This window comes from Aspergillus flavus, chromosome 6 (genome assembly GCF_009017415.1).
Source record: "Aspergillus flavus chromosome 6, complete sequence".
Classification (NCBI taxonomy): domain Eukaryota; kingdom Fungi; phylum Ascomycota; class Eurotiomycetes; order Eurotiales; family Aspergillaceae; genus Aspergillus; species Aspergillus flavus.
Genome location: NC_092410.1, coordinates 2,843,917 through 2,865,004, shown reverse-complemented (window position 1 = coordinate 2,865,004; position 21,088 = coordinate 2,843,917). Strand labels below are relative to the sequence as shown.

Below are 21,088 nucleotides of genomic sequence, written 5' to 3'. Positions count from 1 at the left end.
GACGGTGTGTTATATCTCAAGTGTCATAATCCGCGACACATCCTATCTCATCGCAACATCACCACAGCCCAGGTCATTGGTGCACGGAGGAAAACAATGTCAGGCGAATGAAGCATTTGGTCAAGGAAATGCTCCACGTGATGACCTCAGCCCTTGGTACAAGGTCAGGAAGCAGACCTCAACCAGAACGAGTTAACCACTTCCTGATTTAGGGATACGACGCAGAATTACATTGAAAGCATATCCGATTCGAACAAGCCTGCCTGGGTCCTCCCATGCGAGAAGCATACCTTAAGGTTATTTACACCCTCTATAATAGCATTAGACTCCTCTATAACGCCTGTTCTACCGCAGCTATCCTCAGTACCTCGGTTGTGCTTCGGATGGCAGCATCATCGCCGGTATTTTTAACATGTGAGCTACGAGGAAGGATAATCAACTGTTCAGTATGGATTTAAGATTTTTATTTCTCGAAACTATGTACAATATGTCTTATTATCTTATATCTTTGTTATTTATTTATTTATCTAAAGGGGAAGACAAAGACTTAAAAGGAGAGGAAGACTCTACTATAAAGGTACAATTCCGCGTCTCAGTACGCAGCTAATCATTATAAATAATAAAAATAAATGTTTCTGTTTCTAAAATGATTTCAACCTTAATTTTCTAGTATAAATTATAATTTCCAAAATTAGGTTATTATCGGTCCGGAAATTCTCACAACCGCCATGACATCATTACTCATCGCCACTCTTCGTGATAGAAACATATCCACATCATGTTCCTTTGCTCGATACTGGCCGATTCGGACTATTGTAGGTTAGTTGCAGTAAGCGATGGGGCAGTCTAGACGGTGTCCAACGGATATTTGTACAATTTACGTAACTTAGGTGGAATCTCCTATGGGTAACGCGGCAAATATATATCATCAATTCGACGTCAGTTGATCATGGCGATGTCCACAAAAACAACCTTGCGTTGCGAGTAAACATATATATTACCTCGATCTGCTGCCAAAGAATCCTGTAAACCCATTGAATACTTCATCACATCTCCGATCATGATCAAGTGCCTGGGAATCATAAGAAACTCGGATTCTTCACAACGTGTGCTTTCTGAAAATTATCTCTAATAATAACTCCGACAGAGGTTGAATCTGCATTATACATTATCTACGGATGTACTACATAAGATGACAGGCTAGTTACTTGCGTCACGGCGAGTTCCCCACTGCGGTATTCCCCTCTGCAGATATCCCAGGTGGATACGGCCTCAAGAGCCTGTGTTGATTTGATTCCTTGCGACTTTTTTTGTTCGCCTTGCTTTCATTATACTGACATGGGTGGACGGAGCCTCATTATACCCTGTATATCCTCAGACACCGAAAAAGAATGGCAAGGAAGAGCGCCTATCTGACCAAAAAGAAGAAGCCCTGCCAGTCGCGCAACAATACCGGGGGGCACGGTAGACCCTGCAGCCCATTGTAGACCAAGCGCACCAATACGACCACCGAAGTCCATTTTGTTATCTGAAAGCCCAAGTCAGACGTCGTGAACGCGGGACCAAGCTTCCACACTTCCCCCCATGAGGGCTCCAGGAACATACCACATAAGGATTTTCCACGCGGGCAACGGTTCTGGGGAAATTTGAACAACCAATATGGAATGACAATTCATCCAGGGTTCTCGACATTGTCCTGCTTCGCCGAATCAGGCGCTGCCGTTGTAGTTGCCGTCGTCGTCGTCGCAACCATACTATTCAGGCAGTCGGCGGCTGTGCGAGAGATTTCCGATAACGGGGCGCCTTTGCGAATATCATTGATGATGTGGTCCACATCCGACTGGGAGCCGATCTGAATGGCGCGTAAGAGATTCTCCAAGGCGCTGCGATAAAACTTCAGGTTCTGCTCGGTGGCCTCGGCGGAGATCTTGCGGCGTTTGTCGTTGCATTCATTGTAGATACATTCACGTCTGTTGAGCAAACATGGTTCGCATGGACGGCCAGGGCCACACTGGAGAGATAAGAGGTTAGTGATGGGAGATCATGGACCAACGTTAGGGCTGACGATGAATGGACCCTTGGATAAAGCTTGCTTTTATACGTCGTCGCTGGCACTCCAGACAGGCTAATGAGGCTCGTTTGCGTTTGCTCTGCTCGACAGGACTATGATCATCAGGGGTGGGCGGAAGTTCTTCCTTCGGCGCGAGACGTTGATAATGCCGCCCAGTCATTAATCACGAAAGTGGAAATCCAAATCTCAAAAAAAATATGAGAAAAATAGACTGGGGTTGTTTTGCTCCGGAAGACGCGTCGGAACGGTGACACTGAACAATCAGAATAAATTAGGGAGAGTTAAACCGGCGGAGATTGTTGAAGGTCGGTATCAGAGATAAATTAATGAACAAGTCGTAGCCGAGATTTATGCAAGGAGCTTCGACCATGTTTTTTCCTCTCTCCTGATTAACCCCCGAGATTTCGGCCGAAGATTGAGGGATGATCGACAGTTTATATTTTTCCCCGAAAGGCTAGTTTAGTCAGAATCCACTATGGATCTCTTGGTCACATCGCTGCCGCGACAAAATCACATTTTTCGTGAACACGCACACGCGCCATGACGAAATCAACCCTACGAAACATGCCGCCCTATCTGAGGAATCTCACCTCTTGATACGCATCGCATTCTCCTCGCATTCTACTACTCTCTCAGGCCCTGATGATCCGTGCAGCACCGCTACCCCCCTCCCCCACCCAACACGACGCGACACGCCACATCGTGGGTGCGCTCAGAGAATCGTGTGGTCGAGATCCTTGCGAACCATGCGTTCTGTTGCCTGATAGTTGGGCTACTGCAAAGTTACCAGTGTGATACCAGCGTCTAGGACAGTCTCGACCGCCCTAAACGCCTTACCTGGAGCCCCTTACAAGCCGTTTCCCCCTGCCTCGCGACGCCTACCGTGGGTACCTTAAGCGCCGCGAACTTAATGGTCAACTAAACAGGACATGGTAAGAATGATGTATAAATTGCGAGGGGGTGTCGATTCCATGCCTGATTTTACGACATAATTGGTGGCTGCTGTCGGTCTTCCCCATATTTTACCCGCTCCTTGCTCTCCATCTCGTTTCGTCTGGGCATTCCATTCGAAGACAACATTTCATGATGAAGTCATATTAGTAACCATTGGCTGAAAGCTAACCTGTATCAGTTATCATACAAACATAATAACAAAGCCAAATAGCAAAGCTGAGCGATATCAATTTAAAAATACATTAAGTGGTCGGCGATTGCTAACAAACCCAGTCTGGGTGATAACAGGGTTCCTCTTTCGTTATACTCCAAGAAAACATGGACCTTAAGCGATCTAATCGCGACATAATAGACCTCTTCACCATCTCAAGGGGTGTATCATATATCATAAATGGGAATTCTAGTGATGCGCGGTCGGTTTGCATGGTTAGGGTACCATGAAGCATGTGATTCAACCACACAGCCCTGCTCAGGCCAGACATCTACGTCTCTCACACCGTAGTCTCATGATTGTCGTCAATAGTCGTTGGGTTGGTACTGAGGTTTGAAGCGTGAGACGCCCTCCGTTTCTCCATGATGCTCGGCTCTGTTTCTGGAAAGACATATTTGGAGCTGTGCCATGGCTTCACCTTCCACACATACATCGTATCGATCTCCTCGAGGGTACGACCTTTCCCTTCCATGACTGCGAAATAAACCAGACCTGCAGCAAGGAAGAGACAACCCGCAAAGACGTATCCGTACCGAAAGTCGATCGCACTCGTGATGAACGGCGTGAAGAATGCCAGCAGGAAGTTCCAGAGCCAATTGGACGCCGTCGCAAGAGACATCGCACGAGCTCGGTATTCCGACGGGTATAGTTCAGCAATAATCGTCCACACCATGGGGCCCCAGGTACTTGCGAATGCCAGAATAAACAGACAGGCGAACACGACCATGACCACACCCGCGGTCTTCGTAGACGGCGGGTCATCCCGATTCAGGGAGAAATGGCCCACAGAAGCGAAGACGATGAAGCAGCAAAACATCCAGAGCGCGCCAGCGATCAATGAGCGACGACGGCCGTAGTTCTCGATGAGATAGAGTCCCAGGAATGTGGAACCAAAATTGACCGCACCAAGGATCATCTGCGTCACGTAGCTGTTTTCGATTCCGGCGCCCTGGAAGATGGTCGTGCCGTAGTAGAAGAAGTAGTTCGCACCTGTCAACTGCTGCAAGGCTTGCAGGGCTACCCCGACAGCAACGCGGTACGCCATTCGTGGGGCCTTGAATAGCTGGATCCATGAGACTTGACCGCGTGCCACCTCTTCTTCATACTTTTGCTTGATCTCGTCGAACTCAATCGCCAGCGCGCGATGGTTCTTGGGTACACCATACATCTTTGCCAGCGTCGAAATAGCCTTGTCCACCTTGCCCTTTCGATAGTCATGACGCGGACTTTCTGGAAACATCGATATACCGAACCCAAGAATGATAGCCCAGATATACGTTACTCCCATTGGAATTCGCCAGGAGGCCGTGCTGGTTTTCTTCTCGGTACCGAAGTTGATACAGTTGGCAACGAAGATGCCCAGAGTGATAAACAACTGGTACGTACTGCTGCTGTGTCAGAAACGAATACGAGTCATACGTTCGCGGATTATGCCTACCTGACTAAGGATCCTCGAATATGTCTGGGGCCAGTCTCGGCTTGATACATGGGGACCAGGAGGGATAAGGCTCCCACACCAAGACCAGCAACCCATCGACCCAACGCAACTTGATACCACTTGCCTGTCGGAGAAGAGATCTGGACCGTGATCCCGGCGCAGAGAATCACACACCACCCGCTGACACACCATTTGCGACCAACCCGATCCGCAATCGGCGCGGCCACCAATGCGCCCATTAAGGTGCCAATTGACAGCTATCGTCAACTTAGCAGGGTAGCTGATATAAAACGAGTCAGGAACTATACGTACCAGAGCAACAATCAGGCCCGACCGAACGTTCGAGAAATAATAAGTACCATCTGCCCTTTGCTCACCGTATCGCTGGAGGAAATCCTCCATCTCTAGAAATCCGGAGATTTGACCGGTATCATAACCGAAAAGAAACCCACCCATTGAGATGACTACACACATGCTAAATGACCGAAATGTCAGAAAAGGGATTTTTGTGTCTACCAGACCATCATCTCCGTTCGCGCTTTGGCGGAGGACGGCATCCGATGGTCTTGGGTCCGGCTCATCTTTGTAAGCTCGATCTGCATTTGCGCGAGGTAATTTCAGCTTAGGAAGCCCCATTGTCTAGTTTGTAAAAATATATTAAAAATAATGGGTCAATTGAATCCACAAATGGAGTATCAGTATAGGAGAATGTAAGCGGACGATACAACGGACATTTTATATGTTGAAAAGCCGGAACGGTTCATATACCCCCGATGAGGTCATCACCCATAGTAAAATCCTGTATAGTGTCGTACATCGCGTATTTACTCTGAATTCCATTGTGCGAGCAAGTCTGAGGTTCAAAAACGGTGCGTCTGGTAACCACAAGCGAGTGATGCGAACCCCAGACAACCCCAGATCTTCGGGTTCCACGGATGAAGAAGTCGACAGTCCCAATCATTGACGCCAGAATGTTCAGGTGACAGACCATATAGAGTTTCTAGTCGTTGGAACTCGCGCTGGTGTTTGGGTGGTTCCAATCATGACGGGAGCCAACCCATGGAACGAGCCGTTCTCGATGAGGCTTCAGCCTTCACGATTCGGCCGCCGCGGCTTGGCCTACGTCTCGATTACAGCATTCGTGCTACTAACATAGCTTAGCCGGTGGAAGGTTCGTGCCATATCTGCGCTTCGAGGTGTAATTGAAACCCTAGAAAGAGCATTCTGCTCTGCTGATCCTCGGCCGATGGCGGGCTTCGTTTGCCACTGAGTACCGCAAGGTGGTTTACAATGGGTATGCACTTTTGCTTATATCAATAATGTGAAGATATGAGCGTCGGCGTTTCCGGAATGTTCTAGTTTTATTCGCGAGTTGTGTCCTTCGAGCACCATGCTGTAAGTAACCCGAATACAGTATGTGATCGAGCATAAGTGATGCCTAACTCAGCTAACGTCAGCACAGGTTCTAGGTCGCATGTCATCACCTGACCTTACATCTTGATGGGGATCTTGAACCACGACCCAACACTCGATTAGGAGTTTGTCTAGAGTATTACTGGTCAGCTCAGGATCTTGGACCATTATGTAATTGTCAATTGTCAATTAAGAATTGGCTATATCATTATCACATCAAGGTCTAGCAACAAAATGTGGAAAAGAAAGCAAAAGCATCAATAAGATAACACATTAAAGGGAGAGACATGAACAGATATGTATAAATGTAACAGAAAAAGACGCAAGATCTCATGATTTAAATATAATGATATCCGAAACGTAACCCGAAGGGTGAAGAAGGAAAGTCATGGGGTCGTTCAAAGATTAGTCCTTTGTTCAGCTGGTGTGTGGCCTTGGACAGTCCGAAAGCTATCTAGCTCACAGTAACATCACTTCTAAAGGTTGTGGCAGGTACCAGAGATCTGGGTCTGGGGAGGACCGACGTCAACAGTCTGGACACCGGTGACAGTGGTCACACTGCTGTCAATACCATTGAAGGTACACGAAACACCTGGGCGGTGCGACTCGATGTGAGAAATGCTGAGAGGGTTCGCTGGAATAGTTGTCAGTCTATGGGCTAGTAAAGATCAAGTCGGGTATACGTACAGATCTGAGTCGCGACACCGTTGACCGGGAAGACCTGGGTGAACTGGCCATCTGCTGCGCCAACGAAAGTGATTACCACATCCTCGTCATTTTCCCGACGCTCGTGCTGGGTGAGAGGAACTGCGCCAACGGCGCATGAACCCGAGATCTGTGTCTGGGGAGGACCAACGTCTACAGTCTCTGCATTGGAAACAACAGTGACGCTCTTGTCAATGCCATCGAACACGCATGAAACGCCGTTGGTGCTGGAGGCGATGTGGGAGATGCTCAGAGGGTTGGCTGGGATGGTCAGAGATACTTCACAAGCTCAAGCGTACTCAGTCAGATCTACTTACTGATGGCGACGCTGCTTCCGTCAGTTGGGAAGTCCTGAGTAAACTGAGCGTCGGCTGCACCGATGAAAGTGATGGGGACTGAGCCTTGGGTTCGAGGGATGCTGGCGCCATTGACACCGGCGACAAGCGCAGCGACGAGGGCAGAGGTGGAAGAAAACTTCATCTTGAATGGTTGGTTTGTGAGGAGATGGGTGGCCTTTGGTTGGTCTTGTACTGGAGAAGTAGTAGTGAAGATGCTTGATGTTGATCTGAAAATGAGAATTGAAGCAGCAGTCACTGGGGTTTATATAGACATCTCGAGGCAAGCTGCTGGTAGGAACTGCAGGACAACTCAGCCATCTCTAGAGGCGGCCTTGAAGTTGCCTCAATGTTACTATTTCCAGAACACATCACAAATACGAAGCCATCCGTGGATAGAATGAGACATAGCCATTCGTGTTGTCTCCCAAAGTAGGTATTGTCGGCCCGACACCTAAGAGCCCCATGCAACAACGACAACGTTATTGTCATATGGTTGTCATCTGAACAGCTCACTGCCCCAACATGATGGATATCAGATCCGAACCGACCTGTAGAAGAGCAGTATACACCTACAGCGGCCAATCGAGACTCCGACAGTTGCCAGAGTACATGGTTGGCCTTATTTCCGTGCCACTTCTCTAGGTTTAGCCCTATGCTAAATATATCGCACGTTCATATCTGTGTTGCCGAATTTGGCTAATTCACAGCCTTCATCTGCGGGCAACCATGGGTCATCTCAGTGACGTCGCCTCTTCGGATGCACCCGACGTTGCGATCACCTGGGCTCTACAATACTATTATTTAGGAAAAGAAGCTAAATTGCTAGTATTGGTAAGGCGAGACCTTGGCCTACCCCATTTGGATCCAGTTCAAGAGGTGGGGTGATATGCTCCTATCCGAAGCACTTGCCATGCCATTTGGTCATGGCGAGCCTGACCTAAAGTATCACTTTTTCTGCCTGTGATTTTGAGTTGGTAGAATAGTGAGGCCTGAAGTTGCACGTTATTCTTCTGAATTTTGAAATGTGTTAGTACCTGTATACGAACCTCAGGGATTGAACTTTCGTGATATGACTTCAAAGTGGACCAAATATACTTGAGTTTAGTACAGTATCTGGGTGCAGGAGATTCCAAACGGGCACCACTTTTAGGTAGTAAAGAAATCCATAACTAGAATGTGCGGAACTCTTCGGATGTCATGTCAGCGATCTACACGGAAGTGGCGGACTGGAAGACCGAACCCCGGATTTTCACTGAATACCTATCGTATGCTAGTGCTAATGATAAGCCTCGAGTGAAAGCCGGCCATTGCGGCGGAAATGCTGACAGTTGTGGGCTTTGCCAGATCAGCGTGCCTACCCAATATCTACACGGCATGAATGCTCCCTGCAAGCAAGCGTACCGCTTAGCTGGATCCGATGAAGTTGTCAGGAAATATCTATCAATAGGACCATCTCTTCTGGTGGCTTGTCCATATGTAAGAGAGCCCAGTGTCTACACAATATATCGGAGCGGCATATACGAGGTTGAGAGGGGAAACAGTAGACTCGAGAAGTCGCCGAATCCTTTTATTCCATAGACTCAACACAGCCCGGACTCGCATGTACATGCATTGCCTAATATCCGAGACACCTGTATATTTATGGATAGACATTTTTCGCCTGTCCTGTTATAGTAATCAGTGCTCAGTATACGTAGAGGCCTAAGGTTACTACTGGTAGACTTGGTGTTCAGATCGTCAATTCCCCGCACCCAACACGAGCCAAGTCAGCATGTAGGTTTACCGATGGGGATGGGCCACTAATATGATAGGTTATATTCACGTTATATACTAAAATCTGACGTTGGGGCATCTTTTTGTCCGAGCCCTACCGGGAGCCGCACGCATGCACTCCGCCTCCGTCAGCCTCGTGCACAGCCTGGGATCCTTGTCTGTCTACGTGTAAGACCATTTCCGACCCTCGATAAACCTTCTCAGTTAACAGCGGTATCAGGGCAAACGTAATCATTCATCTGATGCTAAATCTAGATAATTAGGTACTTCATTTTGTACTTCTACATGCCTGCCATCCTCGTATAACGCTTGTTTTCCCACGGTCGTGCGCATATCGCGGCCTAACGATCATAAAGTCAGCATACGTGTATGGATATTACTAAGACCTGTACTTTATCTGTCAGTGTGAAGACCAGCTCAAGTGCCCCACAAACGATACGATATGTCAATACTTCTGCCTGACATGAGGACATAGTCGGAGACCTAATCGAACGTCCCAGTGGAGCAGATCCCGATGTCGCTCATACATACGACACCGACTGCTTCAAAATAATATTCGATCAAGCCGATATCGAGGTTCATGCGCTACTTCACGTTGCGGACGAGTTCATCCAGCATTCGGCAGTGGGCTCTGAAGTGTGGATCTTGAAACAGCTGGGCCTTGGTAGTTAAGACTCCAGGTACACTAAGCCCTGAGGAGTGCCTTGAATCCCCAGAAACGCCTACGTGAAATATCGGATCTCTAAGATGGCTGGTTCTATTGATACCCATACTGAGGCCAGTGGAGCAGGAGTCCCAGTCAAAGGGGTTCCAACCATGTCAACAGCTTCCTGAGGCTATACCTGCTGTTAAGTTGCATAAGACCAGTTGCATTTACTATTTTCTGACAAGGGTAGCACGCTCACAGCACCAATCGTGTATTCTCTTTTCGTCTGATCACATCACAGATTCTATGTCACAGGTTTATAGAATCACCGCATACCAAGCAGTCTTAGGCGTATGGGGGTTCTGCTTGCCCAAACCCCAGGCCACATTGGTTAGTAATACTCCATGACAGTTGTACAGTTCCAGCTAGCCACCCTTTGAGCTTTAAGCCTAATACCTTCATAAATCCAATCTTAATTAATCGTCCATAGCTTTTGAGTTCCCTAAGGTTCCGATGAACCACTCGGTTATGGGTTTGGGAGAGGAACCATCCGCAAAACTTGTCATACAACTAAATTGAATTTAGCAGTCAAACAGGGAGAATTAGTTGCATATTATATATGCAAACGGTAAGTCATGGAATAGCAGCCTTGTTTGTTTTGGCGTTTTACTTCATCACTCGAGTTTACGTGGCCTGGTAGAGTCGTGACATAATCGAAGCTCCGCGATGAAACCCCAATGTAACCACGAAGCATTACCAGTGCTCATGGACTTCTACCAATCAACTCGAGCTACAACGCTTTGCTGGAATAAATGAACCGAATGCGGTGACAGCTGTCATTCGATACCTGGGAAAGAAACTGTGTCAACAAACTTTTCAGCTCGATCCAAACTATATCTCAAAGTATCCCGCCAAAGTCGTAGGCTCATGGGAGTACTCAATACAACCCATTTGACGTTCTTGGCAGTAAGGGAAAGCAAAGTATTTCTATCTTATAAGAACAAATGAATAGTAAAATGGATCCTATCTTAGGCTCTCTCCCGTTGTCTTTGAAACTAGTTCAACGCTGCTGGGACCGTCGCCAAACATGATGTTCACCTGCAACTGGACTGCGCTTTTGTGCGCTCTACTCTCCATTCTTTCAGTCTGTGTAGCAGATATACCTCAGACAAACTATGACGTGATCATCATTGGTGGTGGCCCTTCTGGCCTCAGCGCAGCGAGTGCCCTGTCGCGTGTCCTGCGGAAATCAGTCCTCTTCGACTCTGGCGAGTACCGCAACAACCCTACTCGGCACATGCACGATGTTATTGGAAACGACCGTGAGTATATCTCTCTTTATCGAACCATGTAGTACGCTAAAGTGGCATTAGACGTCGTACCCGCCGAGTTTCGGAAGACCGCCCGCGAGCAAATTTCGTTTTACAACATGACAACGTTCATAGATCAAAAGGTGACTAAGCTCGAGAAGACCGGGGACAACGCTTTTCAAGCGACTGTTGGGGACCAGCAATATACAGCTCGCAAGGTCATCCTCGGTAGCGGAGTGAAAGACGACCTGCCCGATGTCCCGGGTCTCCAGGAGGGTTTCGGAAAGGGTATCTTCTGGTGTCCGTGGTGCGACGGCTTTGAGCATCGTAATCAGTCTATGGGGGTTCTAGGAGATATTTCCGAGGCATACGGTGCTGTCCGAGAACTGCACCCGACCCTGAACAAGGATATCAGAATTTACGCCAACGGAACCAACACCACAGAGCAGATCGCCATCCTGGATAAGAACCACCCTAATTGGAGAAAGGTGTTCCAGGCCTACAATGTGACAGTCAATAACAAGCCCATCCTTAACATCACCCGTATTCAAGATGGAGGCGTTGTGAACGATCCTGCGATCCGGCTGGAGTTCGACAAGTTCCAAATCTATTTCGCCGACAACAGCTCTGAGGTGCGCGGCGCGTTCATCACGAACTATGGTACGTCGCAGAGGTCCGATCTGCCGGCTCAGCTCGGTGTGGAAATGCTGGGTTCCAAGATCAATACGCTGCGCAAGGGATTGCGGACTAGCGTCCCGGGAGTTTGGGGTGTTGGCGATGCCAACAGCGATAACAGTACTAATGTCCCCCATGGTATGTCTAGTGGGAAATCAGCGGCTGTGTACTGTCATGGTAAGCTTTGGTGTATATCTAATCTTTGATGTGTGGCCCACTGACCGTCTTCAGTTGAATTGGCTCAAGAGGAACTCGACCGCGACGCTGGATTGGAGAAGAGAGAAACCGAGTTTGATGCGGAATCTTTCCATGAGACCACCGAAAGACAGATGGGTAGTGAGATCCAAGACCTCTACAAGAGACTCAGCCGTCGTTAAGCTTTGTAGTATTTATATCGCGGTTGCCTCAGTTCCCTTGCGTCGTGTCCTCACACATTATACTACGGTGTGCATTGGTGAGAGTATATGAGATTGTCATCTAACACAGATACTGACAGAGACATAATAAGTAATTTTAATTAATTGATGATTGTGGAATACGGTATGCCATGTCACCAAGAAATGGCGTCCAAAATGACCTTGTAGTTGATTTGTAATGAACGCTTGGACTTTACGAACATAGTCGCTCGTTCGAAAGCGTATAATATTTGTTATTGGATTAGTGCCCCTCGACTTCCGCAGGATACCTCAAACTATTCTCCTCTCGTACCCTATCCATGACGTCCATAATCAGCAGCGTCTCATCCAGCGGCATGACATCTGACTCGGTCTCCCCCTTAGCCAAGTATCGAGCACAGGCATCCGCCTCCCAGAACAATCCGTGTCCAACTGGAATTTCAAAATCCTTCCTCTCCACTACCTCTGGACCCCCTTCCCCATATGTAACAACCGCAATGCTCAATGGCCGCGCAGCAGGTCCAAAAATCTGTATCTGGCCCTTATCCCCAAATATACGGACCCCGGGGTCGGTTGGGTCTGAAGCGACCCGAAGACTGGCGGTCGCTACACCCTGTGTTTTACTTTCTGGAAAGGTGACGATAACAGTAGCGGTTTCATCTACCCCTGTCGGTGCATATTTGACCAGGGAGCCAGAAACGTGTGGTGCTGACTTGGAAGTACCAGACGCTGGTGGACTATCATGGTGTAGGATCTGAAAGATCCATGTTAAGGGGTATATGGCCACTACGGCGAAAGGTGTTAGTAGGGGATCTCCATAACTGTTGACTTTGGCAAAGGTCTGCATTCATAGCGATGCCACTCACAATCAAGCAAAGCTCCACCCGCCAGCGCAGGATTCACCAATCGATGCTCCGTTCCGTAGAGCGTCTCAATATCCCTCCCTAAATTTCGATCCGAAACCACTCGCTGTACAGTTCCAATCGCCCCATCTTTTATAAGCTGTCTAACATACAACGTGAGCGGGAAGAAACGCGTCCACATCGCCTCCATCAGAAACAGTTTCTTCTCCCGAGCGAGCTGAACGAGAATGCGTGCTTGTGCTGCATTAATGGTAAATACCTTTTCAAGTAAGACATGCTTTCCCGTAAGTAGAGCGGCGCGGGCATTTTGGTAATGATGCGAATGCGGCGTGGAGATGTAGACAATTTCAACAGTAGGGTCTGCGAGAAGGGACTCGTAGGATCCGTAAGCGGCTGTACTGGGTGGTGCATTCACAGCAGAGAGGAAGTCTTGAGCCTTTTGCAATGAGGTTGATGATGCGACGGCGACTAGGTTGTGGGTGACATCGTGGGCACCCCTTGTTGATGGGTCGATGAGGAGGTCTTTGGCGAACTCTTAACGATAGGTCTGGTCAGAATACATGTTAATTGAAATTGAATTAGAGCGGATGACGAACTTGTAGCGTTGTCGCCGGTTGCTGGTTGGGGACGTTAGGGTTAGTGGTGATCAGTTGACGTGGGTACTCAATGGTATTTGTTGAGAAGAGGACCTACATAAAATTCCCCAATTCACCATCTTGCTCATTTGCAGTCTTTCATAAGCCCAACGGTACCTTCAGCGGGATTAGGCGTACTTATAGGTCCCTAGGAGGCATTGAGGGGTCAATTAATTAACGGAGTTAATCTTAGCGCGTCACGTCATTCCTAGCGATAGTGACACTCAATATACTTGCTCTTGACCATTATGATTAAAAGTGAACAGGAACATCGCCTTGCTCATATTCAACTGGGACTTTTCCACGAAAAACCGAAAGATAACATCTTGCCAGCTCGCTTAAGCAACAAATCATGGTTTCCTAATCACAGTCTTTTGTTCCTTTCCCAGGTGACTCTAAACCACCTACGTCGACTTAACTATGCCCAATTGCCTGCTTCATGTCGGTCCGCCAGGTCGTGAAGAATGGCTGAGTTCCCCGTGCAACCATTTCCCGCGGCGCGTTCGTCATCTTAGCCATTAATCTAATGAGCCAGTCTTCCTTCGCGGTTTCAGTATCACTCGCACATCGCAGCTTGTTCTGCGTGGAAGTCGGGTCCACGAATGTCTGGAAAACTCTTCGGCGCTCATCTGAGTAAGTGTCAAGTATGCTGATAGGTTTCCCGTCGTGGATGATTAACTCTAGCGCATCTGCAAGAGCTTCGGAGTCAATAAGACCAGTTGTGAGACCCATGGCTCCCATGGGCTGGATTTCTGAAAGTTAGTTCATAGCACTCTAGAGAATACTATGGATGATGAGGTGATACATACGTTATTTAGATGAGCTGCATCACCGGCCAGAGCGCACCGACCCCGGTTGAATGTAGAAGCGCAAAGTTGATGCACGCGATACGGGGACGCCCTAAGGACTTTGAAAGGAAGTGGTCTTGGGCCGGGAATGGCTTTAAGAAGAAGCTCTTCAATACTGTTTTCTGAAACCAGTTCATTATCTGTGCTTGCATCCGTAGGATCGACTGCTACCGTGTACCTCCATAGGCTTTCCGTGCCAATTCGTGGCTCCTCCAGTGGCGACATCAACCCATAGTAAACGGGGTCGACAAAAAGCGAGCTCGGGAACTTCTCATCAAACTCGACATCATCAAGCAGAACATCCATGGCCACAAGTCTTTCAGGCCAGCTATGGCCTTTGAAGCGAATCCCAAGGAGTCTTCTGGTAGTAGATCTTCCTCCATCCGCACCGACAAGGAACGAGCCTTGAAAATGTTTCTGGTTGCCGCCTCCACGAATGGCAATCGCCGTCACGGAGTTTGAATCTTGTTCAATGGCCACAAGCTCTGCCCCAAGATGAACAGTAACCAGACCAGTCTCAAGGACCTTCTGGTATAATAGATTCGTCAGCTTGGCCTGCTGAAGGTTGACCACTCCACTGTCCCAGCCTTCGTTGCCTACAATTGGCAAGCTCGCTAGTATGTCTCCGAATTTCTTTCCTCCTTTACCATCGTCTTCAAGTGGACTCCTCCAACACAGACCATGCGTAGTGAAGCCAGCCTTTTTGACATCGTCCAGGACCTTGGCGCGCTGAAGGGCATGCAGAGCAGCTGCGTAGTAAGAGCACGCACGGGGAGTAACGTTTAGCTTCTCCTCCTTCTCTAACACGTCGACATGAATGCCACTCTGGGCCAGTCTCAGTGCTGTAAGCAAGCCCACAGGTCCTGCGCCCACAACAATCACATTGGTCGGACTAGCCTCGGCTTTGTTGGTGGAAGAAGGATTCGGTGTCATACCTGGTGATACGATCGCAGGGTGATTATAGACGGGGAAAGATAAGGAGTAGGAGAGTTTGTTTCTTGTTGTTTCTGAATGACTGAGTATGAATGATCATTTCGTGGACATGGAAGGCTCCTACTTATAGGTTAGTGTCTGCATGGATAATGAGATTTTGGCACTCCGATGTGTATTGTAAGGGCTCGCTCCACCAGACACGGTAACCCCAACCTTCAATCATGGATTGCAGCACTAGCTGCATAGTGAGTCTGTTGAGACCCGCAAATAATACTCCTGTGTGGCCCCATCAGTCCTCGGTTATCCCAAAGGAGAATATCGAGCGCATCTTTTGCCAGTTCACGTTTTCGATCCAACTCTTCATTATCCAAAGTTTGCTCTACTCCGAGACAGATCTACATCTGAATACCTCTATTGGATTGTTTTTCTGGGCATCTGAGGGAAAGGGAATGCGTTGTTGTAGATCCCCTGATACCCGAGTACTTCCCCCACCGTACCCGAAGAGCGATCAACATGCGTACCACACTACCCGAGACAACATGCACCACGTTATGACGACCATGGATTTCATAAAACAAATAATGTACAAAGTTGACTTCTATATTATGGAGCTATACCCCCGTAGATGCACTCAGGCTAATTGATCAGACCACCTGCAACTTTCTCTATCTTCAGACTCGTGACATTTAATCAGTTCTATAGCTGATTCGCACAATGCCCTCAAAAGACTACGTTTACAAGACCTCTGGGTCTCTGGAGATTGCAGCCACTGTGTACTACCGCCAGGACGAACCCCGATCGTCCAAGAAACCAATTGGTGAGTCGAGGTCTACATTGGTGGAAACACACTTTCTAAACATTGACATTCAGCTATCGGATTCCATGCCGGTGGCTTCACCATCGGCTCGAGATTCCTCTTCAACTCGAATGAGATAGATGCGTTACTTGATTTTGGGTTTGTAGTCGTCTCGGCAGATCACCGCTTATGTCCTCACGTATCACTGTACGAGGGGCCCATCGAAGATGCGAAGGATGCCTTCAACTGGGCAAGGACGACACTACCAGATTTGATTAAAAAGGATGTCAACATTGACATTGATGGTGATCGAATTGTCGCATTCGGCCAGTCTTCAGGTGGCACATTAGCTCTTCATCTGGTGAGCACAAGCTTCTTCTTCTCTGTTTTCCTCTAAGCAGACCGAATAACAAGATTGTTTTACAGGGAAGCCTTCCAAATCCACCACGCGCAATTGCCGCTTTCTACGCCGCCGCATACCTTTCCGACGAGATCTGGACGCAGCCGACTCCCGGTGCAGACATGATGCCTCCAATCGATAAAGCATTTGCAGAAAGCGTGTACGACGAGGCACCTGCCTCGATGACAATTGTGGCCCCTCAGCAATTCATCGCCCCAGGGACTATGCCGATGCCAAATCTCTCGGTACCCAGAGATGCCTGGATGGCACTGGCGTTCAAGGAAGGACAGCATCTGTCTCGTTGTGTTAAGGACGGAGACTTTGGTCGTGTCGATCCAGCTACATACTTCTCGCCCAAATTTCCGCCGACGGTGTTCTTGACCGGAACTGATGACACGTTCATCAATCCCAAGTTCTCGAAGCAGGCACATGCGCAGTTGTCGGGTTTGAAGGTAGAGACGAAGTTGGTTTTAGCCGAGGCAGGCCAGCATGGATACAATTTCGGGATGGAAAAGGATGATGTGCGGTTCCAGGAAACTGTTCTTCCTGGATATGAGTTCTTGGCAGATCATGTATAGCGAGAGATCTAATCGATTGGTGTCTCAGTTCAATCCACTAATCATTTTCGCAAGTTTGCCATTCTGTTGAGTGACATAAGAATATTGTCGTATGGTTGCTAAAATACATAGTACATTGCCCTGTTTGTCAATAGCCTGGACTCAATCTGAGGGTACACCATTGACAGGTTCAAAAGCTTCCATGTAGTGGTATATCATACAGTATCCAGCTCTCTAGTTCTATTCCACCAGGGACGTGATCATGTGGTAAATCTAGATAGGAGGGCAAAAAGTTCCTCTTACCTTTTTTGGACACGCTTCAACTCCCGCTTAGTAATACATACACTAGTGCAGAACAGGAAGTCTGCGATGATCAGTGACCCACTGGATTGTTTCGCTTTTGGGTCTTAATCTTCAGCATCTCCAGCTTTCTCCCCAACAACCCCATGCTCACATACCTTTGGAGTACAGTTAGAGCTTTTCCCAGAGCATATGGCTGGAAATTTTAAAAATGCCCCGTGCTCGCAAAACTCCGCCCGAGCTGTACTGCTCAACATGTCAAACTATATTCGCTAGAAAAGAGCATTATCAACGACATCTACGAACACACACTAAAGAGAAGCCATTCGCTTGCACCTGGTGTGGCCAGACCTTTGGTCGAGTGTGAGATACCATTAATCTTTATGTCAGAGTACAATGACTGACCAAGCGGAGAGATTCACTCACGCGGCATCACACGACGGTCCACCAAAATCCAGGGGTTGAAGGCCTTGGCGGCCTAGTTACTAGTAGGCGCAGGGTCATACAGGCATGTACTCGATGCAGTCAATCGAAGTTGCGGTGTGATGGAGATCGGCCGTGTAGACGTTGTCGTGACCAACAAAGTGTCTGCCATTATGGACCTTCTAAGCGGGCTCCAAACTTTGATGTCGGTGACCATGTCTCGGCAAAACCCCCCAAAGTCCCAAGTGGACAAGTTGCACCGGATGGGATGAACTATGAAAGACTTTATGCAGCAGAGCGTTCGGATCCTGCGCAATATCCGGCGCCCCATGGCGTTACTCTCCCACCGAGTCCCGAACGCTATAGTCCTCATGGTGAAGCCGAGGCAATGGTAACGATGAATGTCACATTAGCTCCAGATTTGTCCGCAGACCACCTCATTGACTTTCAAAGTTGGTTCAGTGTCCCTGCTGATAATGACTGTTGGCCGGATCTCACGTGCTACGACCAGGACTTATCCGTGTTAGATATTGTTGGGCCATCGGTCACGGAAGGGTCGATGCAGAAGTCTTGGGATACCCAGAAGCGCAATGCCTCTCTACCACAGCCGAACATTGCAGAGGTGTACAGACGTAATCAGGTCCCAGAAATTGATAAAGATGCCGTCGAACCAAGACATTACGACCCAGCCCGCACGGAAGATGACGCCCAGCTGATCTTCCCGGATATGACTGTTATTCCTCGTGAGGATATCGAGGCAGAGAATCTCGCTCATGTTGAAGAGGTCCCAGCTGAAGTGACAAGCACTGTGTTTGAACTTGCCAATGACATGCAACTCAAGTCCAACTACCCACAATTCATTGAATTAAGAATCCCGCCGGCACCTGTGCTAAATGCTTGGGTTCAGCTATATTTTGAACATTTTCATCCTATGTTCCCTGTCCTACATAAGCCCACCTTCTCTACTTCTGGATCGAACCCTTTTCTAGTCCTCGCGGTTGCCGCTATCGGTGCTCACTTTTCAGACATACCAGGCGCACAACCATGCCTCAGAGCGATGCATGAGCTAATACGCCGCTATACATCCTATACAGTGAGAGCCACCGTCCCGTCTAGGAGCTCGGATGATACTGATAGGCGATGGAAAGTGTGAAAAGTTGAATTTGAGGAGTCGTGAACTCTGGATGACACAGACGATACTTCTGAATCAATTAGGTCTGATGTATTCCGGTGACCGGAGAGCTTTGGAACTGGCCGAGATCTTCCAAGCTGTCCCAGTCACTCTAGCTCGGCGAAAGCGCCTCTTTACGAATACGCTCCCACAAGAAAGGCTATGTCGACTAGACCTTCCCATAGCCGAAAAATGGCACGTCTCAATTCTTGACGAACAGCGTCGGCGTGCAGGATTCGCTATCTGGGTATCTTTCTTCCAGCCACTATCGCTAAAGCCCTGGAATTTCACTAATTCGAATGACAGCTCATTGATGCGGCGTATGACTACAACTTTGATCTATGCACTACGATGAAGGCAGATGAACTGCAGAACTGTTTCCCTCAACAAGATGATCGCTGGGATGCTTCCAATGCCCAGGCCTGGGCGACCTTTGGAGAAGAGAATGGTACGCACGATGACATTAGGTGTTTGGTTATGCTTGGCTGACTTGCTATTCAATAGCCTCAATTCAAAACATAACCCTAGGCCAGGTGATCAACGACAGGACTTGGCGATATGCCTGGTCGAAGACTGGAACGCTGGGAAAGCAGACCATCTTACAATATTTGGCGAACGTTGTCAATGGCAAAGATCACGTGTCACCTGCGTCTCCTAGTTTCTCACCAGAACAAAGCCATGCTGCTCTAGAAGCACTGGAGACACTGCTTGAGGAAACGGGAGATCAAGGCTACGGGCATTCATGGTCTGACCTGAAGGCGTCGGCGATCCATCGTGTCATTATCCTTTCGGCGCTTACACTTTATCACACACCAACACCACACATCGTACCTCTGGCTATAAAAGTGATTTACGGGAAGATGAATGATGACTCTTGGACGCTTACTATCGACCGATGGCGCAGCTCATCGTGCCAAGGGCGCATGGGTGTTTTATATGCCTCAAATCTTTTTGAGACAGTCCGGTCGGCACGTTGTATCCATTTCATGACCCCCGTGCTTCTCCTAAACGCAGTCCTTGTCATGTGGCTGTACTCTATAATTCACGACCGGTTGAGACACGGTCGTGGATACCAACTAGAGATCCCATCAGTTGTACTGGATCTTAAAAGTCTCAATACACCAGCTACCAAGCAGTGGATCGCGAATGGGTCTAGTTGTATCAAGCTCCCGGGGATTAGCAACCTTCTGAGTCGGCAGGGCCGATGCAAGATGCTCGAAGAGTCTGTCGTCGTCATGCGCTCTCTCAGAGCATGGGGTATTAGCAGTATGTATGCACAGCTACTGGAACGGCTACGACTGGTTGAAGACATGCAGCCTGCAGAGCTTGCAACAATATGATAAATCAAGACTAATTGAGGCTATTCTGACTGTCATGCCGCTATAATGCCACCTATGCGTACATATCTTGACGGTCCGCTTTCTTGAATACCTTGAATGTTGGCATAGCTATTGCAAGCTCTAACGCAACATCCGTCATCATATCGTTGTGTTTTCACTCAGACATATTCCCCCGAGAACAGGGACTCGGACGTATCTTGTTGAGACAGATGCCTCGGTCAGATCATCACAAATTTAAGATTAAAGTCTCCATGATGTAGGTAACGTTTGATGGTTCACTTGCCGAGCCAATGACATATAAGGCAATCTTTGATTTAGTCGTATAGCCCTGTGGACTCAAAGCCTCGAAAGATATTTGAAGGATTCTCAGCCGAAGACATCAACCCCTGGAGCCCCCAGAGACCCATTCATGCCGATATGCTTTATATCAGCTGAAGGGCCATACTACCACTTACTTGTCTCGGCGACAAGCAACGGAATAGCCAAAGAAAGGACAGAAAGATGCTATTGTAGGGATATATACCAAACATGAATACACATTTCTCTATCTGCACTGCTTCTACCTTTCCTGGATTTGCCAGGTCAGCAGATAACAGTGTCTGGCAAACGTAGGTTTATCAGGTATAGACTTGGAGCTCTGCTTCAATACAAGAATAAAGTTCCCATTCTTCAAAGGAAGAGACACCCCGTGAGATAAAAAAGACTTATGATAATTTGTTTGGGCTCGAGGATATCCCACATCACCTGACGGAGCTTTTATCAGGATATGTGTAGGCTGATCACAACCTGGTTCAAACGAGATGGTTGGGTAAGGACCCAGAGGAAGGCAGCCACATTAGAAGAGGGTGGGCTATTACTATCATAAAAAAAAAAAAAAAAAACAACGAGACTCG

General features: G+C 48.1%; 7 protein-coding genes across 7 annotated transcripts; 3 read left to right on the top strand and 4 right to left on the bottom strand.

The window, feature by feature from the left end:
- Positions 1-1,672: 1,672 nt before the first annotated feature.
- Positions 1,673-7,362, bottom strand: F9C07_2223747 (MFS monosaccharide transporter; the record flags this gene model as incomplete). The annotated part of the gene is made up of 6 exons (XM_071509744.1): positions 7,110-7,362; positions 6,775-7,053; positions 4,987-6,721; positions 4,675-4,931; positions 3,521-4,621; positions 1,673-1,970 (listed from the first exon to the last, which is right to left on the bottom strand). The coding sequence occupies exons 3-6, from the start codon at positions 5,308-5,310 to the stop codon at positions 1,673-1,675; spliced, it is 1,980 nt and encodes a 659-aa protein (XP_071367924.1). The 5' UTR covers positions 5,311-6,721; positions 6,775-7,053; positions 7,110-7,362.
- Positions 6,564-7,272, bottom strand: F9C07_11891 (uncharacterized protein; the record flags this gene model as incomplete). The annotated part of the gene is made up of 3 exons (XM_041293711.1): positions 6,564-6,721; positions 6,775-7,053; positions 7,110-7,272. The coding sequence occupies 3 exons, from the start codon at positions 7,270-7,272 to the stop codon at positions 6,564-6,566; spliced, it is 600 nt and encodes a 199-aa protein (XP_041148889.1).
- A 3,274-nt stretch (positions 7,363-10,636) lies between the features above and the next one.
- Positions 10,637-11,911, top strand: F9C07_11892 (putative thioredoxin reductase; the record flags this gene model as incomplete). Its single annotated transcript, XM_041293716.1, has 3 exons — positions 10,637-10,871; positions 10,923-11,711; positions 11,766-11,911. The coding sequence occupies 3 exons, from the start codon at positions 10,637-10,639 to the stop codon at positions 11,909-11,911; spliced, it is 1,170 nt and encodes a 389-aa protein (XP_041148890.1).
- Positions 11,912-11,965: 54 nt separating this feature from the next.
- Positions 11,966-13,590, bottom strand: F9C07_1801505 (dimeric dihydrodiol dehydrogenase). Its single transcript, XM_071508394.1, has 4 exons — positions 13,486-13,590; positions 13,389-13,409; positions 12,796-13,326; positions 11,966-12,715 (listed from the first exon to the last, which is right to left on the bottom strand). Exons 1-4 carry the CDS (start codon positions 13,514-13,516, stop codon positions 12,192-12,194), a joined length of 1,107 nt encoding a protein of 368 aa, XP_071367923.1. The 5' UTR covers positions 13,517-13,590; the 3' UTR covers positions 11,966-12,191.
- Positions 13,591-13,665: 75 nt separating this feature from the next.
- On the bottom strand, positions 13,666-15,654 carry F9C07_2286497 (uncharacterized protein). The gene is made up of 2 exons (XM_071510833.1): positions 14,237-15,654; positions 13,666-14,171 (listed from the first exon to the last, which is right to left on the bottom strand). The coding sequence occupies exons 1-2, from the start codon at positions 15,206-15,208 to the stop codon at positions 13,842-13,844; spliced, it is 1,302 nt and encodes a 433-aa protein (XP_071367922.1). The 5' UTR covers positions 15,209-15,654; the 3' UTR covers positions 13,666-13,841.
- A 141-nt stretch (positions 15,655-15,795) lies between these two features.
- On the top strand, positions 15,796-17,223 carry F9C07_2286496 (Alpha/Beta hydrolase protein). The gene is made up of 3 exons (XM_041293717.2): positions 15,796-16,025; positions 16,079-16,365; positions 16,431-17,223. The coding sequence occupies exons 1-3, from the start codon at positions 15,923-15,925 to the stop codon at positions 16,980-16,982; spliced, it is 942 nt and encodes a 313-aa protein (XP_041148892.1). The 5' UTR covers positions 15,796-15,922; the 3' UTR covers positions 16,983-17,223.
- A 164-nt stretch (positions 17,224-17,387) lies between these two features.
- On the top strand, positions 17,388-21,044 carry F9C07_2286495 (fungal-specific transcription factor domain-containing protein). Its single transcript, XM_041293718.2, has 5 exons — positions 17,388-17,624; positions 17,676-18,777; positions 18,833-19,102; positions 19,162-19,303; positions 19,360-21,044. The coding sequence occupies exons 1-5, from the start codon at positions 17,473-17,475 to the stop codon at positions 20,193-20,195; spliced, it is 2,502 nt and encodes an 833-aa protein (XP_041148893.2). The 5' UTR covers positions 17,388-17,472; the 3' UTR covers positions 20,196-21,044.
- The last annotated feature ends 44 nt before the right edge of the window (positions 21,045-21,088 follow it).

Excerpts from the sequence above, each read along its gene's own strand:
- F9C07_2286497 (XM_071510833.1), bottom strand. The coding sequence starts at position 15,208 with ATGACACCGAATCCTTCTTCCACCAACAAAGCCGAGGCTAGTCCGACC. Across the intron at positions 14,172-14,236 it reads ATGCAGCTCATCTAAATAAC|CCCATGGGAGCCATGGGTCT; the intron begins GTATGTATCACC and ends TCAGAAATCCAG.
- F9C07_2286495 (XM_041293718.2), top strand. The coding sequence starts at position 17,473 with ATGCCCCGTGCTCGCAAAACTCCGCCCGAGCTGTACTGCTCAACATGT. Across the intron at positions 18,778-18,832 it reads GCCGCTATACATCCTATACA|TGTGAAAAGTTGAATTTGAG; the intron begins GTGAGAGCCACC and ends GGCGATGGAAAG. Across the intron at positions 19,304-19,359 it reads GACCTTTGGAGAAGAGAATG|CCTCAATTCAAAACATAACC; the intron begins GTACGCACGATG and ends GCTATTCAATAG.
- F9C07_2286496 (XM_041293717.2), top strand. The coding sequence starts at position 15,923 with ATGCCCTCAAAAGACTACGTTTACAAGACCTCTGGGTCTCTGGAGATT. Across the intron at positions 16,026-16,078 it reads ATCGTCCAAGAAACCAATTG|CTATCGGATTCCATGCCGGT; the intron begins GTGAGTCGAGGT and ends ATTGACATTCAG. Across the intron at positions 16,366-16,430 it reads GCACATTAGCTCTTCATCTG|GGAAGCCTTCCAAATCCACC; the intron begins GTGAGCACAAGC and ends ATTGTTTTACAG.
- F9C07_1801505 (XM_071508394.1), bottom strand. The coding sequence starts at position 13,516 with ATGAGCAAGATGGTGAATTGGGGAATTTTAT. Across the intron at positions 13,327-13,388 it reads AACCGGCGACAACGCTACAA|AGTTCGCCAAAGACCTCCTC; the intron begins GTTCGTCATCCG and ends CCTATCGTTAAG. Across the intron at positions 12,716-12,795 it reads GGGTGGAGCTTTGCTTGATT|TGGCCATATACCCCTTAACA; the intron begins GTGAGTGGCATC and ends CTTTCGCCGTAG.